This window comes from Danio aesculapii, chromosome 21 (genome assembly GCF_903798145.1).
Source record: "Danio aesculapii chromosome 21, fDanAes4.1, whole genome shotgun sequence".
NCBI classification, from domain to species: Eukaryota; Metazoa; Chordata; class Actinopteri; order Cypriniformes; family Danionidae; genus Danio; species Danio aesculapii.
The window spans coordinates 12,889,609-12,911,700 of record NC_079455.1 but is presented as its reverse complement, the minus strand read 5'-3'; the positions used below and the strand labels follow the sequence as shown (position 1 = coordinate 12,911,700).

The window sequence follows — 22,092 nt, the reverse complement described above, 5'->3', positions numbered from 1 at the left end:
TGAGTTAATTAATAAAACAAACAAATTAACAAACTGAAGAAAAGGCATTACTATATACACTAATAATTTAGTGGCTGCATTTTATTTGTCAATTTACATAAGTACATTTAAATTAATAATGTCAACAGCAAAATCCTATTGGGTTGGCCACAGGGGTGGCCAGAGTTTACCCAGGGGGTTTACCCTTGGGGGCGCCCCTGTTGTGCGCACGATGTACGCTCTCGCGAGCGAGGTCACACCTACAGCGCGCGTTCAGTACTCTCCGCTTGCTCGCTGGTTCTCTCTCTGCTCGCGCAAAACTTTTGGGATTTTTGTCAGCCCTGGGGCGGGAAATGGATAACTTGTTATCTCTAATGCTATTGGTTACTCGCCCTTTCCGAAAGTTAGCCTGGATTGGACGCAGGTTATGATGATCCATGAATTCCCCTTTATTGAAGAGAACAATTTAAGGATGTTGCATATTATACAGTGATCTTAGGGAAAGGGTTAAGTGTTTCAGGGCATACGAGCAAGTAATAAAATCTGGCCTATATTTTCTTGTGCTCAGCAGCTATCCACTAATGAAACTCTACATTTAACATCAAATTTTTTCCCACATCATATAAAAATAGACACTGGTTTGATTGTTTTTACTTACAGGTTTTCCCCAATTCGTTTGTAAAAGCGGCGCTGCAGGACTGGATGACAGTAAGGAAAGTCGTTTCTGGTTTCACTCACCCAAAAATGCTCTGCTTGCACGACTTGATTAAAATCATTTTATCCAAATAATATTTGAAACCTTCTTCGTTTATTGTTTTTAGTAAATATCATCTTTTTTTCAGATAGGCATTTGTAAAATGAACATGGCTAGAAATGGTTTAATTTGTATATACACACCTAAATTGTTCTAGCTTTTGTTTGTTTTTATGTAATGTGATTTTATTATGTATTTTGTAATTTTTTAAAAATGATTTCAATATAGTTCAAGCCATTTTATCTAGATATGACATGGTGTTGAGCCTACAGAAGTGGACACGCAGTTTGATAAGTTATGTCCTTCTGTTGGATTCATATTTTGTATTATTTGCAACAAAGATTGGAAGACAGCTGCTCACAGAAGAGTTGTCAAGTGAATGCTTTTTTTTCTAAATCTCCTTACACACAAAAAATCCTTTTAAAACTGGAACAGCCCATCTTAAACTGACCAGCTGTAGGTTCTCTTTCCCTTATTTATTTTGGCTCATGTACGATCAGGAAACTAGTGTAATGACAGCATGCCATCTTTACCAGACTCCGACAAACAATGCTTCTCCTTTCACTCCAGCCCATAACCCCAGCTGGTCCTCTTTGGCATAAGGTAGTCAGCGTACCGAGAGAAAAAAAAAAAAAAAAAACCAGCCCCGGGAAAACCCAAATCAGGCTTTGGAAGTGACAGTGGAGACACAACTGGCCCTGGCTCACTCCGGTGCAATATTGGAAATGCGGCTAATGACAGCCTGTTTTACCCTGTAGCACAGCTTACCCAGAACACTTCACTGACAGAGTCACCACAGCATACACCATTTACTCACTTTTATTAATTTGAAGTGTGATACAGAGAGGGTGTGAAGACTCAGGTGAAGTTATCCAGTCACACGACCACTTCTATACAGATATTGGAGTGAGCAGTACAGGCAAACTGGAACTTAATTACGACATCCAAGATCTTTAGCACACAAATAGCCCATTGTGCTTGAACAGCCCACATTGTTCCAGCAACGGTTCGCTGTAGGGTAGAAGAAATCATTTAGATCACTGGCGATAAGCATGGTCATGTGCACACTTAAGAGCAACTTTAATCCTTTGACGGAGACATTTAAATGTTACTGTACGAGTTTATGCCACCAAGAGGACCAGACCACTCACATGTCCAGTTGATCTCCAAGCAGTGCTCAGACCCGCTACTAGGCTCTCCTGAGCACCAGTTGGTGTAACCAAATGACGATCCATCAGACCACAACCATTGTCCATTCTGAGGAGAGGGAATCAGATTACTTGGTAGAAATTTAACTGAACAGCATGTTAAGAGCATTAAATGGAGGATCTTGACCAACAAACAAGTCTTAGGCCTACTTGTTCACCATCATGGCCACCAATCCAGCAGCGCGTGGAGCCCGGCACCAGACTCAGCAGAAGATCATTCTCCACTTGATTATGCACAGAAGCCAGATTCCCACCAAGACTCTGACAGTTTCTCTGAAGGACATTTTTATTTTAAATGTTTAATCCAAAGTTTAGACTTGTCACTCAGATCAGAAGTCACTTACAACTGCATAACACATTACCTCTGCTGTGACCCAGTTCACAGACCTGGAGAAAAACTTGAAGCAGCGAGAGCCAGACTTTCTCCAGTCTCTGGGGCATCTAGATCGGTCTATACGGTACAGAAACACATTGTTATTCTGAGGTTCCCAGCACAGTTATTACTTCACGTTTAATAATAGCGGTGTGATTATGACGCACGGACACAATCCCCAAACACAAGAGAACAAGAGGAATGAGGGTCAATTGGTTACCATCTGCATTGCCCATGGAGAACATGATAGAAAGCAGCAGAAGACTCCTCAGCAGGAACATCATGAACCTGAACATTAACAGAAGAGAGAAACTAAGAAAATTCTCAGCATAAAGCTGCTCAGTAGCTCTTGGTGCCTAAAAATCACCTTGATCTCCAGATAGACACCTTCAGTGAAGCTTCAGATGAACAGTTTATGAAGTCACTGAATCAGCCCTGCTGTCAAATACACTCACTGATCAACAAATACAGGTGATACAAATTGAACTGAAGATCAACACAGGTGAAGGAAATTACTGGCAGGAACTGGAATAACCGCAAACTGGGTTAAAGACAGAAACAAACAGAAAACTGAAACAAGTCAAAGCTGTGGCCTCTGCCCTGTTTAAATCTGAAATGGTTATATATGAATATATTTAAAATGATCGCTGATACAATTAAACATACATAGTGGGAAAATAAATGTAAATGGCCAAGATTATGGAATGACTGTAAAACACATTATTTTACTGACAATGAAACTAACATCTAAATCACGAGGATTATTCTTAATCTGGTTATTAGCTTGCTCTGGATCAGGCTAGCTGCAAAGGACAAACCTTCATATAACTTCATTCAGCTTAATTTAGCCTGCTTTTATGCAACTGAGTCCAGGCCAAATTCAGCAGAGGTAGCCTCAAAATCCCAGTTTTATCTCTTATCTTGCTCTGTGCAATACACCTCAGTTTGCGGTTGTTCCAGTTCCTGCCAGTAATTTCCTTCACCTGTGTTGATCTTCAGTTCAATCTGTATCACCTGTATTAGTTGATCAGTGAGTGTATTTGACAGCAGGGCTGATTCAGTGACTTCACAAACTGTTCATCTGAAGCTTCACTGAAGGTGACCATCTTGAGATCAAGGTGATTTTTAGGCACCAAGAACTACTGAGCAGATTTATACTGAGCGTTTTCTTAGTTTCCCTCTTCTGTTAATGTTCAGGTTCATGATGTTCCTGCTGAGGAGTCTTCTGCTGCTTTTTATCATGTTCTCCATGGGCAATGCAGACGGTAACCAATTTCTCCTCATTCCTCTTAAAACTTGTGTTTGGGGATTGTCCGTGCGTCATAATCGCACCGATATTATTAAACATAAAATAATAACTGTGCAGGGAACCTCAGAATAACAATGTGTTTCTGTACCGTATAGACCGATCTAGATGCCCCAGAGACTGGAGAAAGTCTGGCTCTCGCTGCTTCAAGTTTTTCTCCAGGTCTGTGAACTGGGTCACAGCAGAGGTAATGTGTTATGCAGTTGTAAGTGACTTCTGATCTGAGTGACATGTCTAAACTTTGGATTAATCATTTAAAATATAAATGTCCTTCAGAGAAACTGTCAGAGTCTTGGTGGGAATCTGGCTTCTGTGCATAATCAAGTGGAGAATGATCTTCTGCTGAGTCTGGTGCCGGGCTCCACGCGCTGCTGGTTTGGTGGCCATGATGGTGAACAAGTAGGCCTAAGACTTGTTTGTTGGTCAAGATCCTCCATTTAATGCTCTTAACATGCTGTTCAGTTAAATTTCTACCAAGTAATCTGATTCCCTCCTCAGAATGGACAATGGTTGTGGTCTGATGGATCGTCATTTGGTTACACCAACTGGTGCTCAGGAGAGCCTAGTAGCGGGTCTGAGCACTGCTTGGAGATCAACTGGACATGTGAGTGGTCTGTGGTCCTCTTGGTGGCAAACTCGTACAGTAACATTTAAATGTCATGGTCAAAGGATTAAAGTTGCTCTTAAGTGTGCACATGACCATGCTTATCGCCAGTGATCTAAATATGATTTCTTCTACCCTACAGCGAACCGTTGCTGGAACAATGTGGGCTGTTCAAGCACAATGGGCTATTTGTGTGCTAAAGATCTTGGATGTCGTAATTAAGTTCCAGTTTGCCTGTACTGCTCACTCCAATATCTGTATAGAAGTGGTCGTGTGACTGTATAACTTCACCTGAGTCTTCATACCCTCTCTGTATCACACTTCAAATTAATAAAAGTGAGTAAATGGTGTATGCTGCGGTAACTCTGTCAGTGAAGTGTTCTGGGTAAGCTGTGCTACAGGGTAAAACAGGCTGTCATTAGCCGCATTTCCAATATTGCACCAAAAGAGTGTGGGCCAGTCGTGTATCCACTGTCACTTCCAAGGCCTGATCAGGCCAAAGTGGGGTTTTCTGGGGGTGTTTTTTTTTTTTTTTTTTTTTTTTTTTTTTAAATATATGTATGCATTCACTTGAATGCTCTAATGCTATTAGCAGCTCGTTTTTATTCATTCTCTGTTGCAAATAATACAAAATATGAATCCAACAGAAAGGCAAGTCACATTTATATAAAACAAACAAAAGCTAGGACAATTTAGGTATAAACAAATTAAACCATTTCTAGCCAATTAATGTTTATTTTACAAATGCCTATTTGAAAAAAAGATGAGATATTTACTAAAAACAATAAACGAAGGAGATTTCAAATATTATTTGGATACAATGATATTTAATCAAGTTGTGCAAACAGAGCATTTTTGGGTGAGTGAAACTAGAAACGACTTTCTCTTCTGTCATCCAGTCCTGCAGCGCCACTTTACAAACGAATTTGGGGGAAAAACTGCAAGTTAAATCAAACCAGTGTCTGTTTTTGTATGACGTGGGGAAAAAATTAGATGTTAAATGTAGAGTTTCATAAGTGGATAGCTGCTGAGCACAACAAATTATAGGCCAGATTTTATTACTTGCTCTTATGTCCTGAAACACTTAACACTTTCCTTAAGATCACTGAATAATATGCAACATCCTTAAATTGTTCTCTTCAATAAAGGGGAATTCCCTGTTCAGTGTCATATAGCCTAGGGAAATATTAATGTTTTAGGTCTCTCTGGAGCATTTGAGCTGAATGTTTGACTGTCTATCAAAACGAAGATGTTATGAAATACATTTTATACTGAGTTATTACCGGAGAATTTCTGTGGTTTTATATTACGGATGCTGCGCTGGGTCCCTCCGTTAGAGTGGAGGAACTATGACGTCAGTTTGTACGCAAAAACCCAAAGCAAGTTAGCATTTTAGAAGTTCCGGTTCCCTCGTCCCAAAGTCAATGGGTTTTGAATGGGATTTCAATTAAATTTTTTAAATAAAGTTTGTGGCTAACACAAGCTCAGGATACTTTCACGTTTAATTCTACGACATAAAACACACCAGTTACTTTTTAGCCATTATTTTAATTATTAACATTGTTTAATAATTAATTACACACACATACTTTAGGTTGATATTTTTCAATCTCATTTTCAGTTAATGATTGAATAACTTGCTTATAAAGACTTCCATCAAAAATGATTAATGCAATCAAACATGAAGAATACAGTGACAGACATTTAGATGGGTGTTTATTGCCACCTATCGGAGCAATTTAATTTCTACAATCTTCGTTTGGCTTTTCTCACTCCATGTATCCATTACATCATTTCACCTCTAAAGCATGCAAATACCAGTTTCTATACAACATGCCCACATCTTAAAGGTCACATATGCAGTTGAAGTCAGAATTATTAGCCCCCCTTGAATTTCATTTCGTTTTTAAATAGTTCCCAAATTATGTTTAACAGAGCAAGGAAATGTTCACAGTATGTCTGAATTTTTCTTGTTTTATTTTAGCTAGAATAAAGGCAGTTTTTATTTTTTTAAACACCATTTTAAGGTCAATATTATTAGCCCCTTTAAGCTATATTTTTTTCGATAGTCTACAGTACAAACCATTGTTATACAAAACTTGCCTAATTACCATAACCTGCCTAGTTAACCTAATTACCCTAGTTAAGCCTTTAAATGTCACTTTAAGCTGTATAGAAGTGTCTTGAAAAATATCTAATCAAATATTATTTACTGTCATCATGACAAAGATAAAATAACCAGTTATTAGAGATGAGTTATTAAAACTATTATGATTAGAAATGTGTTGAACACAATCTTCTCTCCGTTAAATAAAAATTAGGATAAAAAATAAACAGGGGGGCTAATAATTCTGACTTCAACTGTATAGTGGAATAACAGACTAATGGCAATATATTTACTATAAACCTATGTACTTTATGCACTTCATGCATGTATAGCCTATTTTGTATACTACTGTCCATCCAATTTATTCTAACTTATGTTCTTCATTAAAAATGAGCCAAGGCCAATGAGTCTAAGAATTTTTTTTTTATGTATAAATTTTAACACATTTGGCTTGAGTTCAGTTTAAATGTAGATGCAAAACTTCATCAAATGGTTCAAAAACGAGACAACTGGAGATATCAATTATTCTATTGGAATACCTATCATTTATTTTGTTTTCAACACAGACATTTAAAGAAATACAATAAGACAGCACACACACACACACACACACACGCATACACACATTCAACGTCTGAATTATTAGTCCTGAATTATTAGCCCATGCATATTTTTCCCTAATTTCTGTTGAATGGAGAGATCTTTTAACACATGGCATAACTCACTCTCTCTTTCTCTTCCCAGTTTTACTGTAATGAAGTTTGTTACAAGAATATATCTCATTGTTGTAAGTAAGTCGTCGTGACCTATCATTACTGAGGAAGTAAGTCTATTAGTTTCACATTGTGAAATTATGATAAGATATTTATCCTATATGTTTTTATTTAATGGGGAAACTAGCTTTCCACACCATACAGATCAAATGTGGATCATCATAAACTGCGTCCAATCCTGGCTAACTTTCGGAAAGGGCGAGTAACCAATAGCATTAGAGATAAGTTAACCAAGTCCCGCCCCAGGACAAAAATCCCGCGAGCAGAGAGAGAACGAGCGAGCAAGTGGAGAGAACTGGCTTGTTTCCTCGCGGTGGATCAGTTGAGCGCGCGTGAAAATCCCCTGTGTGCGCGCAAGCTGTAGTTTCCTCGCCTGTAATCTGCTCGCGGTTCACTTCTCGCTCGTAAACATCACTGCTGCGCTCGATTGACATTGGCATGGATTTGCCGCCATAGTATGCTTGTTGTCAAACGCATTACGTATGAGACATAATTTTCCTATGAAAATTTCCCTAAGAACCTATGCAGTTAATGTTAAATAGATCACTGGTGCTATGCATGGTGCTGATTTCATTCACTGTTCTAGTTGATCAAATACAACTTTCTGAACATCAAATAGTCCAAAGTACTTATAACAAGGAAATGATAGATAGATAGATAGATAGATAGATAGATAGATAGATAGATAGATAGATAGATAGATAGATAGATAGATAGATAGATAGATAGATAGATAGATAGATAGATAGATAGATAGATGGATGGATGGATGGATGGATGGATGGATGGATGGATGGATGGATGGATGGATGGATGGATGGATGGATGGATGGATGGATGGATGGGTGCCTTACCTTGCCTTGGATGGATGTTACATGATTTTTAATGGATATGTGGATGAATAGATAGATGGAAGTATGGATGTTACATGATTTTTGATGGATGAATGTTACATTTGTTGGGTGGATGGATGGATGGGTGAATGGATGGATGCCTTGCCTTGGATGGATGTTACATAGTTTTAATAGATATGTGGATGGATGGATGGATGGATGGATGGATGGATGGATGGATGGATGGATGGATAGATGGGTGGATGGTTGTTGGAGGGTGGATTTTTTGATAGATAGACAGAAAGACAGACAAACAGACAGACAGATAGGAGACTCAGTTTACTAGACTTTCCCCCAATCCAGTGAAACAAATGACCAAAAGGACACAGATTCCAATTGAACCCACTTAATAGTTCCTCTATCAGGTTTTAGAGCACCTCCATCCAAACCTCAGGTCCTTTTTTCCCTGTGTTTGATTTCCCAGTGACCTTGACTGCGCTTGTCAAAGTGGTCTTCCTTCTTCCACTATGATGTCTGTTTACCCCTTGAATGCTTTCTCCTCCTACAGCTACAGTGATGAACGTGTCACTTCCTTTGATCACACCACCTGACTCCTCTGTTCACAGCTTGTTTTGCTCCCTTTTTTATCAACTCTTCAATCAGCCTTCATGTTTATCACTGGATCTCCAAGGTTAAGATCCTGTTTAATAACTGAATGTTCTGAACTTGGTCTGTCCATGATGTTTGATCACTGGATGAAGGCATCGCTGCTACAAACAGATGGTCTCCTGAATCTGGTCGTCTCCCAGACCGACAGATGTTTTCTCTGCAGTCGTTTCATGTTTCAGTTGGATTTGAATGTTTTGGGGATTTGTTGACTCTGGCGGTGTTTATATGCTTTGATTACATTTATTTTCCCTCTAGTGTGTGATTACTGCAGCACAGGGGACTTGTACACGTACTGGGTGATGATCGGTCAGTTCGGAGAGGACGTGGTCAAAGTGTTTGCTGCTGAATTAGGTTCTGCTCTAGGTAAGCACATAATTCACAACTTGCACATGAGGTATTTGAGAAAGAACACTGATCAGACGTAGAGGATCCTCACAGTTACTGCAGTTATCAATCAAACATACAGTTGAAGTCAGAATTATTAGCCCACCGTATATTTTGTTCCCCAATTTTTGTTTAACATTAATGTTTTTCAACACATCTCTAAACTTAATAGTTTTAATTCATTGATTAATTTAGCTAATTTCTAAAAAGAAAGTTAGGGTAATTAGGAAAATCATTGTAGAACAATGTTTTTGTTTAGTAGACCGAATAAAGAGATAGATAGATAGATAGATAGATAGATAGATAGATAGATAGATAGATAGATAGATAGATAGATAGATAGATAGAGATAGATAGATAGATAGATAGATAGATAGATAGATAGATAGATAGATAGATAGATAGATAGACAGATAGATATATAGACAGATAGACAGACAGACAGATATTACATGATGGATGTTACATGATTTTTTGATGGATGAATGGATGTTATGTGAATTTTGATTGATGGGTGGATGGATGGATAGATGTTACCTGATCATGGATGGATGGTGTGTGGGTTGACGAATGTATGTTACATGATTTTAGATGGATGGATGGGTGGATGTTACATGATTTTTGATGAATGGATGTTACATGACTTTTGATGGATAGATGTATGGATGGGTGGATGTTACATGATTTTTGATGAATGTATGGGTTGATGTCACATGATTTTTTTTTAAGGATAGATGGATGTTGCATGATTTTTTTATGGATGGATGGATATTAAATTATTTTTGAGGAACAGATGGGTGAATATTACATGATTTTTGATGGATGCATGGATGGATGTTACATGATTTTTGATGGATGGATGGATGGATGGATATTAAATTATTTTTGAGGAATGGATGGGTGAATATTACATGATTTTTGATGGATGCATGGATGGATGTTACATGATTTTGGATGGATGGATAGATGAGTTACATGATTTTTGATGGATGGATGGATGAATGGATGGGTGGATATTAAATTATTTTTGAGGAATGGATGGGTGAATATTACATGATTTTGGATGGATGGATGGATGGATAGATGTGTGTTACATGATTTTTGATGGATGGATGGATGGATGGATGGGTGGATATTAAATTATTTTTGAGGAATGGATGGGTGAATATTACATGATTTTTGATGGATGGATGGATGGATAGATGTGTGTTACATGATTTTTGATGGATGGATGGATGGATGGGTGGATATTAAATTATTTTTGAGGAATGGATGGGTGAATATTAATTGTTTTTTGATTGATGGATGGATGGATGTTACATGATTTTGGATGGATAGATAGATGGGTGTTACATGATTTTTGATGGATAGGTGGATGTTAAATGATTTTTGAGGAATGGATGGGTGAATATTACATGATTTTGGATGGATGGATGGATGGATGGATGGATGGATGGATGTGTGTTACATGATTTTTGATGGATGGATGGACGAATGGATGGGTGGATATTAAATTATTTTTGAGGAATGGATGGGTGAATATTAATTGTTTTTTGATGGATGGATGGATGGATGGATGTTACATGATTTTGGATGGATAGATAGATGGGTGTTACGTGATTTTAGATGGATAGGTGGATGTTAAATGATTTTTGAGGAATGGATGGGTGAATATTACATGATTTTTGATGGATGGATGGATGGATGGATGTTACATGATTTTGGATGGATAGATAGATGGATGTTACATGATTTTTGATGGATAGGTGGATGTTAAATGATTTTTGATGGATGGATGGATGGATGGATGGATGGATGGATAGGTGTATGGGTGTTACATGATTTTTGATGGATGGATGGATGGATGGATGGATAGATGTATGGGTGTTACATGATTTTTGATGGATGGATGGATGGATGGATGGATGGATGGATGGATGGGTGTTACATGATTTTGATGGATGGATGGATGGATGGATAGATGTATGGGTGTTACATGATTTTTGATGGATAGATGTATGGGTGTTACATGATTTTTGATGGATGGATGGATGGATGGATAGATGTATGGGTGTTACATGATTTTTGATGGATGGATGGATGGATGGATGGATAGATGTATGGGTGTTACATGATTTTGATGGATGGATGGATGGATGGATAGATGTATGGGTGTTACATGATTTTTGATGGATGGATGGATGGATGGATGGATAGATGTATGGGTGTTACATGATTTTTGATGGATGGATGGATGGATAGATGTATGGGTGTTACATAATTTTTGATGAATGGAAGTTACATGATAGTATTCAGCTTAAAATGCAATTTAAAGACTTAACTAGGTTAATTAGGTTAATTAGGCAAGTTGGGGTAATTAGGCAAATCATTTATATTGCTTAAGGGGGCTAATAATTTTGACCTTAAAATGGTTTAAAAAAATTAAAAACTGCTTTTATTCTAGCCGGAATAAAACAAATAAGATTTTCTCCACAAGAAAAAATATGATAGGATGGGTGTTACGTGATTTTAGATGGATAGGTGGATATTAAATGATTTTTGAGGAATGGATGGGTGAATATTACATGATTTTTGATGGATGGAAGGATGGATGGATGGATGGATGGATGTTACATGATTTTGGATGGATAGATAGATGGATGTTACATGATTTTTGATGGATAGGTGGATGTTAAATGATTTTTGATGGATGGATGGATGGATGGATGGATGGATGGATAGGTGTATGGGTGTTACATGATTTTGATGGATGGATGGATGGATAGATGTATGGGTGTTACATGATTTTGATGGATGGATGGATGGATGGATGGATGGATGGGTGTTACATGATTTTTGATGGATGGATGGATGGATGGATGGATGGATAGATGTATGGGTGTTACATGATTTTTGATGGATAGATGTATGGGTGTTACATGATTTTTGATGGATGGATGGATGGATGGATAGATGTATGGGTGTTACATGATTTTTGATGGATGGATGGATGGATGGATGGATAGATGTATGGGTGTTACATGATTTTTGATGGATGGATGGATGGATGGATAGATGTATGGGTGTTACATGATTTTTGATGGATGGATGGATGGATGGATAGATGTATGGGTGTTACATGATTTTTGATGGATGGATGGATGGATGGATAGATGTATGGGTGTCACATAATTTTTGATGAATGGAAGTTACATGATAGTATTCAGCTTAAAATGCAATTTAAAGACTTAACTAGGTTAATTAGGCAAGTTGGGGTAATTAGGCAAATCATTTATATTGCTTAAGGGGGCTAATTTTGACCTTAAAATGGTTTAAAAAAAATTAAAAACTGCTTTTATTCTAGTCGAAATAAAACAAATAAGATTTTCTCCACAAGAAAAAATATGATAGGAAATACTGTGAAAAATTCTGGGTTCTTTTAAACATCATTTGGGAAATATTTAAAAAAGAAAATCACATAAAACTGTAGATGTGTGAGAGGACATGATAATGCACAGAATCTCACTGGCCAGTCAGAGCAAAAATCAAACCTCTGATCAGTGGAAATGATCAAAGAGCTAGACTAACCTTTGCTGAGGAGCACGTGGCTTGTGTCTTTAATAATTGAACTGAACTGAAATATTATGTTAATCATCCATCTGGGAAATAATGTGCAGGGAGAGACTAGTGATATCTGTGAGAGACTTTTAAAGAATTGTAAATGCCTCTGTAATCTGTTATTTTAAAATCACTGTAAATTAGCAAGCTGTAGCCAAAACTAAAGTTATGTTTTTAATATATATATTTAAGTTATGATTTATTTCTGTGATTCCAATAGGGGAAAAAATCTAAATGTATTACAGTGTCAAGAAAATGAAATAATGGAAGATCTATAGTTTATATTATTTAAAATGAATATTAAAGATGTTGTTTAGGAGAACCACACTCTAAGATAGAATAAGATAAATATATAGAATAAGTATAGAGTAAGATAAACATATTTTATGCACAGCTATGCAAATTATGTACTGCTATATAACTATATTTTTGTCTGTTAATATACTATAGTGGTAGTAAACTTTTCCCCAATTTTTCAATATTTTTTCTGTCACTAAATTACTGTTAATTAGCAAGCCAAAACTAAAATTCATTCATTCATACATTTTATTTTCAGCTTAGTCCTTTTATTAATCTGGGGTCGCCACAGCGCAATTAACCGCCAAATTATCCAGAATATGTTTTACGCAGCGGATGCATTTCCAGCTGTAACCCATCACTGGGAAATACCCATACACACTCATTCACACACATACACTATGAACAATTTCTTCTCCAATTCACCTACAGCACATATCTTTAGACTTTTTGGGGGAAACCGGAGCACCCGGAGGAAACCCACGCGAACACGGGGAGAACATGCAAACTCCACACAGAAATGCCAACTGACCCAGCCAGGGCTCGAACCAGCGACCTTCTTGCTGTGAGGCGATTGTGCTACCCACTGCGCCACCGTGCTGCTTATTATTATTCCAACCTTGAGATATGATTCAAATATGCTGATTTGCTGCTCAAAAAAGTTTCTATGTTGTTCTGCGTAATGTATTGTGGAAACCAGATTTATTTTAAATAAATCATTTGTAGTATTATAAATGTCTATTGTTATTTTTTATTAACTTAATAGGTCCTTGATGAATAACAAATATTGATTTATAACCAATCTAATTAGGCCAATTTTTTGAGTGTTATATTATATCATATCATATTATATCATATTATATTATATTATCTCTTATTTTATAGGCTTTCTTCATGACTGTGCAATCATCCACCGTGATGTAAAGGTATACTCTTTTACATGTAATGCTTTCATTTAAATTAATTGAATTTTGATGTTATAAATATAGTCTTTCAAATGTCTAATCACAGAATTGTTCTCTGCTTTATTTTGAACAGATGGAGAACGTCCTGCTAACAGATCAGGGTAAGGTGGTGTATTCTCCAGTCTCTCCAGTGGAGGGCAGTCTGTGCCAATTGTTGTTTTTTTCTCATGTAAATATAGAATGTTCCAGAACATTCCAGAATGTTTTTTTTAGAACTTTATTGAACAAAGTAAACAATACAACTATAAATGGCCTGGCAATACAAGTCTTTTTAATCAGACAACAGACAAGCATAATAAACAAAATATAATAACTAGAAAAAAAAACACATCTCTGGGTCTTCAGCAAGTTCAAGTTGTTCTATTAAATCCCAGAGAACTACAGCATTCCTTTTCTTCATTTGCTTCATTCAAGTGATAGAAAATAAAGACATAGTTCCTTGTGAAAAACATAAAATTTGAGAGAAATTCTTAAGAACCTATTCTTATGTAAAAAGAACTTCCCAAGAATAATAATGGTGTTAATTGCTAAATCATGTGTTTCATCTTTCAAAAATAAACCAAACAGTACATTTTCTTTTGTTAGAGCATTTAAATATTCAAACCTAGAGAATAAACAATAATGCAAATCTTCCCAAAAGGCACAAGCTAATTTACAATCATAGAAAAGATGCTGTGTAGTTTCAATTTGATCATCACAAAAGGAACAATTGTTTTCATCGAAACCAAATGGACGTCTCAAAAATTCTTTAGAAGGATAGACTCCATTTAGAATTTTAAAATGGACTTCCTTTACTTTTGGTGCTACTGGAAACTTTAAATATTTAGTTCTAAGCAATTTAATTTTTTTCTTAGAGAATTAACAAAATATGACATTTTTATTTGAATGAAAGGGATATAGTTCTTTAATAAAAAAAATTACGGATTACAGAATTGGATAAGTGTATATCAGTAACTGAAACTCCATCCACCAAAAGCTGAGGAAGGCAATGTGTTATATTATTTTGAGATAGATTAGAAGACATCTAAAATATAGATTGTGGGATAGCTTTAATAAAATTATCGTATTGTTTTTTGTCAAATAAATTAAATGTAGAACTAAACGTTTCAAAAGACATTACTCCAGTATTATCTAACATCTGCATGACTGACTAAGTTCCATATATTACATATACCGTTCCAGTTTTCGTAAAATAAAGATTTGTTCCTAGGCGTCACACTTTTAAGCTGAAGAATAGGCCTAGATTATTTACTCAAGCATCACTGTTATCCCAGCACATTCTTATTGTATTTTTGAATTATCACTGCAGTTATAAAAGTCAAATGTCATCAACAATTAATATATGTATAATGTGACAGCTATTTATATACAGTTGAAGTCAATATTTTAGCCCTCCTGTGAATTGTTTTATTTTTCAAATATTTTCCAAATGTTGTGTAACAGAGCAAGGAAGTTTTCACAGTATTTCCTGTAATATTTTTACTTCTGGAGAAAGTCTTATTTGATTTATTTCGGCTATTGACCAATATTTTTTAAGGTCAATATTATTAGCCCCCTTAACCAATATATTTTTTTGATTGTCTACAGAAAAAAACATTGTTATACAATTATCTGCCTAATTAACCTAGTTAAGCCTTTAAATGTCACTTTAAGCTGAATACTATCTTGAAAAATATCTATTAAAATATTATTTATTCATGGAAAAGATAAAATAAATCAGTTATTAGAAATGAGTTATTAAAAATATTATGTTTAGAAAGGTGTTGAAAAACAACTGTACATTTATGTATATGTAATTAAAAATAAATGATAATATATACATATTATTATTTAGTGTTGCTATGTAAATGTCTGAAATTGTGTTACAGGCCACCTGCGTCTGGCTGATTTTGGTTTGTCCCGTCGCCTTGAGCGTGGAGGAAGGGCGTTCACTATCTGTGGAACAATCCAGTACATGGGTAAATCTATAATGACACTTATGTGACATAAATAATGTACATAAACGGCCGCTTTAAAATGCAAAACAAGTCATAACATGAGATTTATAGCTGAGCTAATGCAAGGACATTTATGTGTGTAGCAGTGTGTATGTTAGCGAAATTTGTGTGCAATTTGTCTTTAAAGCTCCCGAAGTCCTCAGTGGTGGTCCCTACAACCACACTTCTGACTGGTGGTCGCTCGGAATCCTGCTCTTTGCGCTGGCCACTGGAAAGGTGAGGTCAATGCACAAATATATGCACAATCATCTGTTTTTCTCCCTGTTATGATAAAAGAGAAGATGCTTTATTTATTTAGAAATATATATATATTTCTATTTCTATAATATATACATGTTTTGTAATTTTGATTTGCAGAGTGAAATATATATTTTTGAAATTTAATGTGTATTTATAAGTTTAAAATTCAAAATTAATTTCAGAGTCAAGAAAATACATTTTACAACCTTACAATACAATGTGGAAGGAAATCTATAATATATATTGTTTAAAATTAAATATGAATGAACCACGCCCAAGATAGAATTTTCTTAGAAAATAATTAATCAAGATATATTTTTAAATGCTTTTTCAATATATCTATGTACAGTGCTCAGCATATATAAGTACACCCCTCACAAATCTATCTTTTAAATTCATATTTTTAATAGAAAGCTATACAATATTATATGTGTGCATATACATTAGATTAGTCAGTACTGAAGCCAAATCTAGAGCTTATCTAACAAAATAACTTACAATAATGGTCCAAAAACTAGTACAGCCAAATTTACATGTTATAGAAAAATATTAAATACAAATTTAAAAAAGAAGAAAAAGAAGAGAAGCAAAAAAAAAAAAACATAGTTGAAACTTTGTAGGTTGTAATTTTTTTCAATATATTGCTTATATGTTTGGTGACTAAAATATTATTTAAAAAATGTATCTGTTTAATAAATCTGTTTTGCCTAAATGCACCAAAATACATTGCCTATATTCACTGAGAAATGGATAAAAATATTCATTTTCAAAATAGAGTGTACTCATTATGCTGAGCACTGTGTGTATATATATATATATATATATATATATATATATATATATATATATATATATATATATACACATACAGTTGAAGTCAGAATTATTAGCCCCCCTTTGACTTTTTTTTTCGTTTTTAAAAAGTTCCCAAATGATGTTTAACAGAGCAAGGAAATTTTCACAGTATGTCTAATAAAATTTTTTCTTCTGGAAAAAGTCTTATTTGTTTTATTTCGGCTAGATCAAAAGCAGTTTTTCCTTTTTTGAAAAACATTTTAGGAACAAAATTATTAGCCTCTTTAAGCTATATTTTGTTTCGATAGTCTACAGAACAAACCATCATTACACAATAACTTGCCTAATTACCCTAACCTGCCTAGTTAACCTAATTAACCTAGTTAAGCATTTAAATGTCACTTTAAGCTGTTTAGAAGTATCTTGAAAAAGATCTAGTCAAATATTATGTACTGTCGTCATGGCAAAGATAAAATAAATCAGTTATTACAAATGACTTATTAAAACTATCATGTTTAGAAATGTGTTAAAAAAAACTTCTCTCTGCTAAACAAAAAATGGGGAAAAAAATAAACAGGGGCTAATAATTCAGGGGGGTTAATAATTCTGACTTCAACTTTATATAGATATAGATTTATTTATTTACATTTTATTCATAATTGTTGTCCAATATTTTTTTTAATATACCTAAAAATTTCAACGGTCAATGCCACATCTGCATGTGTTTGTGTGGATCTTTTCTGCCAAGTCATTCTAAACAGCTCACCCTCCCATCTGCGTTTGTCTCAGTTTCCTGTGCCTCCAGAGCCGGATCACTGTCTTATGCTGAGGAGAGTTCGCAGCTTCCCCTATGACATGCCAAAAACCTTCTCTCCTTCTTTTGCTCTCCTGCTTACAGAGGTGAGACCCGGATACCTGCTCAGGTGCTTTATTTTCCAAAGCCATCAATAAATTGGCATCAGTTTGATCGCAGTTGTTAATCAGGTTATGTATATAGTAAGAATTTGGTCTTGTATAAAATTTACATTTTGCATTATTTAATTACTTTCATAACCAGAATTATTCATTTAAAAACTTCCATTACAAGATTCATTATCATTATTATTATTATTAATATTATTAATAAAGTAGTACAAATTAAATAATAAATCACATTAAATCACAAATAATAAAGATGTATCTGTGTTAGACTATTAATGGATTACAGTAAAGAACTGTAAAGCATTTAATGATTATACTTGTAATTTATGTAATAATAATAGGATACCATTAATATTAATACAGATTCAGATTTTAAAAAATGATCCATGTTTACACAATCATGAAAATGAGCAAAATTGCTGTTTTGTGTATGCCAGGCTCTATCACCCTGATAAACTGTATGTGTAAGGAAGTTGCTGTGTGTGTAAGATATATCTTACATATCTTATGTGGTGGGACATAGAGTGACAACAATGTCTACTCAAAGTCTACAAATTTTTTTTTAATCACATGCGAGACACTGCAAATAACTCAAGACAAGTGTTAACAGTCACGCACATCTGTCATATACTTCCCAAAGCCAATATTTACCTAACTGGTGCCTGTTTTCTCTTAATTTTAGGCCAAAATATATTAAATATAATATATTATAGGGATATTTCATCCTCATGTTGTTGAAACCTGTATGAACTTTTTCCTTATAAATGTGGGACATTTTGAAGAAAACTGGGAATCAAATCAATTTAAGTGCAAACACTATGAATGAAAATGAAAACACTACAAAGCATGACCTCTTCGTTCATTTGAACTCCTATATCTTCTCCTCAGCTTCTTTGTAAGACTCCAGCACGTCGACTTCGGACACTGGAACGTTTCAAGCGGCAAACTTTTTTCCATGGCACACCGTTTGATTCCCATCTGCTGCAGAAGACACCCATGGAGCTAATCCTGGAGCTAAAGAACAGGCCAGACCGCCCTGCCAAAGCCCGTCGAGGCCTGACCCTCGAGTCCTTCCCTAACTTTGACTGCGACTTCCTGTTGAGCTCTCCATACACACCAGCAGCTCAAGACCTTTCCCCAACTCTGGCCAACATGGAGCGGGTGGAAGCGCTCATGCAAAGCCCCGTACCTCAGGACGACCCTTCGCAAAGAGAAGTGTTTGTTTAACATTTAACATTTTACAAACCAAAATCTTTAGAAGCAAGATGAAGATGTTGTTAATCAGTGTATTTAAAGTGTATTTCGTTTTTATTGACACTCTCATCCAATTCCTTACCTTTTGTTGAGACGTTTCGTGAAATGTGGCTCATAGTTCCTCATTTCCTGTCATGTTATTTGACTATGTTGTCCTCATTAATTAACCAACACTAGATTTTCTTTAAACAAACAGACCGTAAATTCAGTTCTTCCCAAACTCATAATGGTTTGAAAGCTACACAAACCCTCAGGGACGTCTTTTAAAGCTAAAACGATCAAATCGTGACTTATTCCCTAACCACTAAACCTCAGACTTGTAAAAAAAAAAAAGCTATGGTAATGTGAAACTCTGATGAATCCCAAAACTGGATTCTTCTACTTTTATACATTCAACATGTGGTGCGTTGAATTTGCATACCGATCTCTGCCCAAAGCCCGCAGAATGCTTCAGTTTTCACGAGTATGTTAGCAAGCACACAGCCTTTAAAGGGATAGTTCATCCCAAAATGAAAATGTACTCACTATTTACTCACCCAGCATTTTTATTCTGTTGAACAGGCTCTATTTTAATGATCTAGGCTCAAAGTCTAAAGTGCATGACTCAAAAGCATTAAGGGCATGTCAAAATCCACTTTTGCTATTTTAAGGATGGAAAAATATGCTTTGCGCTGCGGCGCATGGTCTAACAGGGTTGTGCTTATTCTCTTAATGAGATATTGGTGTGTTTTGAGCATAAAGTGCATTAAATCTATCAGTCTCATCTCCTATTATCTTTAGCAGTCAGTTGCTTCGGGCCGTTGCATATTTGTTATTTACATGGCATGACTTAGTAAGTGGAAAAACTGATTGGACAAACTAAACGCTTCACTAGCGAGAAAACATTTTAACAGACCATCTGTGCAAGGATAAAGAATGAGTCTCCTCCATTTGGCCGCTTTACTTTCTCTTTACTTTACTTTTACTCTTTACTCCTTTACTTTTGTGGATGAGGAAATGGTGTTATACACATTCCACTGAAAGCATCCATTAGCCTACATATTTTATTTTGTTTGTTAAGCGTAAAGATTTGTTTCAAAACTATTTCTAAATTCAGTTCTGATTTCCAGCAAACCAATAAATGAGCAATAATAACAAAGTGTGTTCAAAAAACTGAGCTCTATCCAAACACATGTGCTATGCTTATGCCCCAAATGGTGAAGCATGCGTCTCCAAAACCCGACAGGTGGACAAATCTAAACTTGTTTTAATTAAAACAAATATATATATATATGCATATAATAAACAATACTGCTGATAATAATAACATTATACAAATGCAAATTGTCATGAATGAAAAAAGCCCCCCGAGGTGAAGAAGACATGGAAGTAGTGGTTTTTATATTTATAGAGAATATTAATTTTTGTAACATTTTAATCCTTTAATTTTTTCAAATGAGTCCACAAAGTGGCGCAAATGGATTTGCTATTTAAACAATGTGGCGCAAAACGGAAAACTTAGGGTTGCGCTGGTCTGAAAATAGCAACAAATTTCGCCAAACACGTCTTGTGACTTAATGCGCCAGGTATATTATAGGGCCCAAAATGAAAATGTACTCACTATTTACTCACCCAGTATTTTTATTATGTTAAACACAAAAGAAGATATTGTGTAGAATGTTAGAAACCGGTAGCCATTTACTTCCAAAGGAGGAAAAACAAATACTATGGAAGGGGTTACAGATTTACCTTATTTTAGAATTTTGAAAATTGGACTGCACACTAGGGGAGTGCAATATTTATTTCCTACGGTGATATCATATTTGTTGTTTTAATGTGTGTGAGATAATAAAATTAATATCACTTATGTTGCAAAAAAAAAAAAAAAAAATATATATATATATATATATATATATATATATATATATATATATATATATATATATTTGGGAAAGAAATCTCATTCATATATATATATATATATATATATATATATATATATATATATATATATATATATATATATATATATATATATATATATATATATATATATGAATGAGATTTCTTTCCCAAATGAAAGTTTTTAAATGAATTATTTAAGAAAATTATTCAATGGTCCATTCATAAATACAACTGATGCATCCAAAAATCTTATAAAATCTCATACATTTGAATTTGTTATATATTAACAAGGCAAACACAAAGGAATGCCATCAAGCGTGCTTTACTTAGGTATATCAACAATTTGATCACAACAAATCATCACATCACATGGCTTAGATGTCAAGAACCAATGAGATGCCAGACCAATACCAAATCATTACAAACACACATTATCCCAATACACAACAGAATTTGTACTTTACGGGTTTTTAAAAATATATCCTCTAAATAGTATGAAGTAAGCTCTTTTATGAAATTGTTCCAGAACTTCCAGTTAATTTGACTATGGGGAAATGATTAGGGATAATAAACGGCAGTAAACGGTCAAACTACTTGCTCTAGAACCTATTGTGTTTATGGCAATATATAAAAATTTAAATAATATAATTAGAAAATAGGCTGCACAGTGGTGCAGTGGGTAGCACGATCACCTCACAGCAAGAAAGTCGCTGGTTCGAGCCTCAGCTGGGCCAGTGGGCGTTTCTGCGTGGAGTTTGTGGATGTTTCCCAATGATGGGTTGCAGCTGGAAGGGCATCCGCTGCATAAAACATATGCTGGAATAGCTGGTGGTTCATTCCGCTGTGGAGACCCTCTGAAATAGAGACTATGCCGAAGGAAAATGAATGAATGAATTTTGCAACATCATGTAGCATAACGAGCTGTTTTTTTTAATGACTAAAAAAATCAATGGAAGTAAATGAGACCGGACGTATTGAGGCAATATGGTTTGCAATTCTGTATACTAGAAGTTACTTGTTTTGTTTTTAAATGTATCAGTGGTTATAAACCAGTCATGTGAATGAATAAAGCACTCATTAAAGCGATAGTTGCCTTTGACTTCCACACTATTTTTTGTTACTACTGTGGAT

General features: G+C 35.1%; 3 protein-coding genes across 5 annotated transcripts in view; 2 read left to right on the top strand and 1 right to left on the bottom strand.

The window, feature by feature from the left end:
* The window catches only part of rskrb (ribosomal protein S6 kinase related b), a 29,111-nt gene extending 8,178 nt beyond the window's left edge, over positions 1–20,933 (top strand). The window contains exons 6-12 of the mRNA XM_056447038.1: positions 8,862–8,969; positions 13,791–13,831; positions 13,944–13,971; positions 15,739–15,828; positions 15,995–16,083; positions 17,692–17,802; positions 18,712–20,933. Of these exons, the coding sequence (XP_056303013.1) occupies positions 8,862–8,969; positions 13,791–13,831; positions 13,944–13,971; positions 15,739–15,828; positions 15,995–16,083; positions 17,692–17,802; positions 18,712–19,050 (806 nt within the window). The 3' untranslated portion in view covers positions 19,051–20,933. The remainder of the gene's footprint in view (positions 1–8,861; positions 8,970–13,790; positions 13,832–13,943; positions 13,972–15,738; positions 15,829–15,994; positions 16,084–17,691; positions 17,803–18,711) is intronic.
* On the bottom strand, positions 1,537–2,718 carry LOC130215136 (ladderlectin-like). 2 transcript variants are annotated; one of them, XM_056447040.1, is made up of 6 exons: positions 2,682–2,718; positions 2,535–2,602; positions 2,304–2,392; positions 2,092–2,214; positions 1,885–1,990; positions 1,537–1,744 (listed from the first exon to the last, which is right to left on the bottom strand). In XM_056447040.1, exons 2-6 carry the CDS (start codon positions 2,596–2,598, stop codon positions 1,665–1,667), a joined length of 462 nt encoding a protein of 153 aa, XP_056303015.1. In that variant the 5' UTR covers positions 2,599–2,602; positions 2,682–2,718; the 3' UTR covers positions 1,537–1,664. The 2 variants fall into 2 exon arrangements, with proteins under 2 accessions (XP_056303015.1, XP_056303014.1); XM_056447039.1 differs by lacking the exon at positions 2,682–2,718 and having other exon boundaries at positions 2,535–2,610.
* Positions 3,379–4,564, top strand: LOC130215137 (ladderlectin-like). Of its 2 annotated transcripts, XM_056447042.1 has the most exons (6): positions 3,379–3,432; positions 3,512–3,579; positions 3,719–3,807; positions 3,897–4,019; positions 4,119–4,224; positions 4,367–4,564. In XM_056447042.1, exons 2-6 carry the CDS (start codon positions 3,516–3,518, stop codon positions 4,444–4,446), a joined length of 462 nt encoding a protein of 153 aa, XP_056303017.1. In that variant the 5' UTR covers positions 3,379–3,432; positions 3,512–3,515; the 3' UTR covers positions 4,447–4,564. The 2 variants fall into 2 exon arrangements, with proteins under 2 accessions (XP_056303017.1, XP_056303016.1); XM_056447041.1 differs by lacking the exon at positions 3,379–3,432 and having other exon boundaries at positions 3,504–3,579.
* Positions 20,934–22,092: the final 1,159 nt, after the last annotated feature.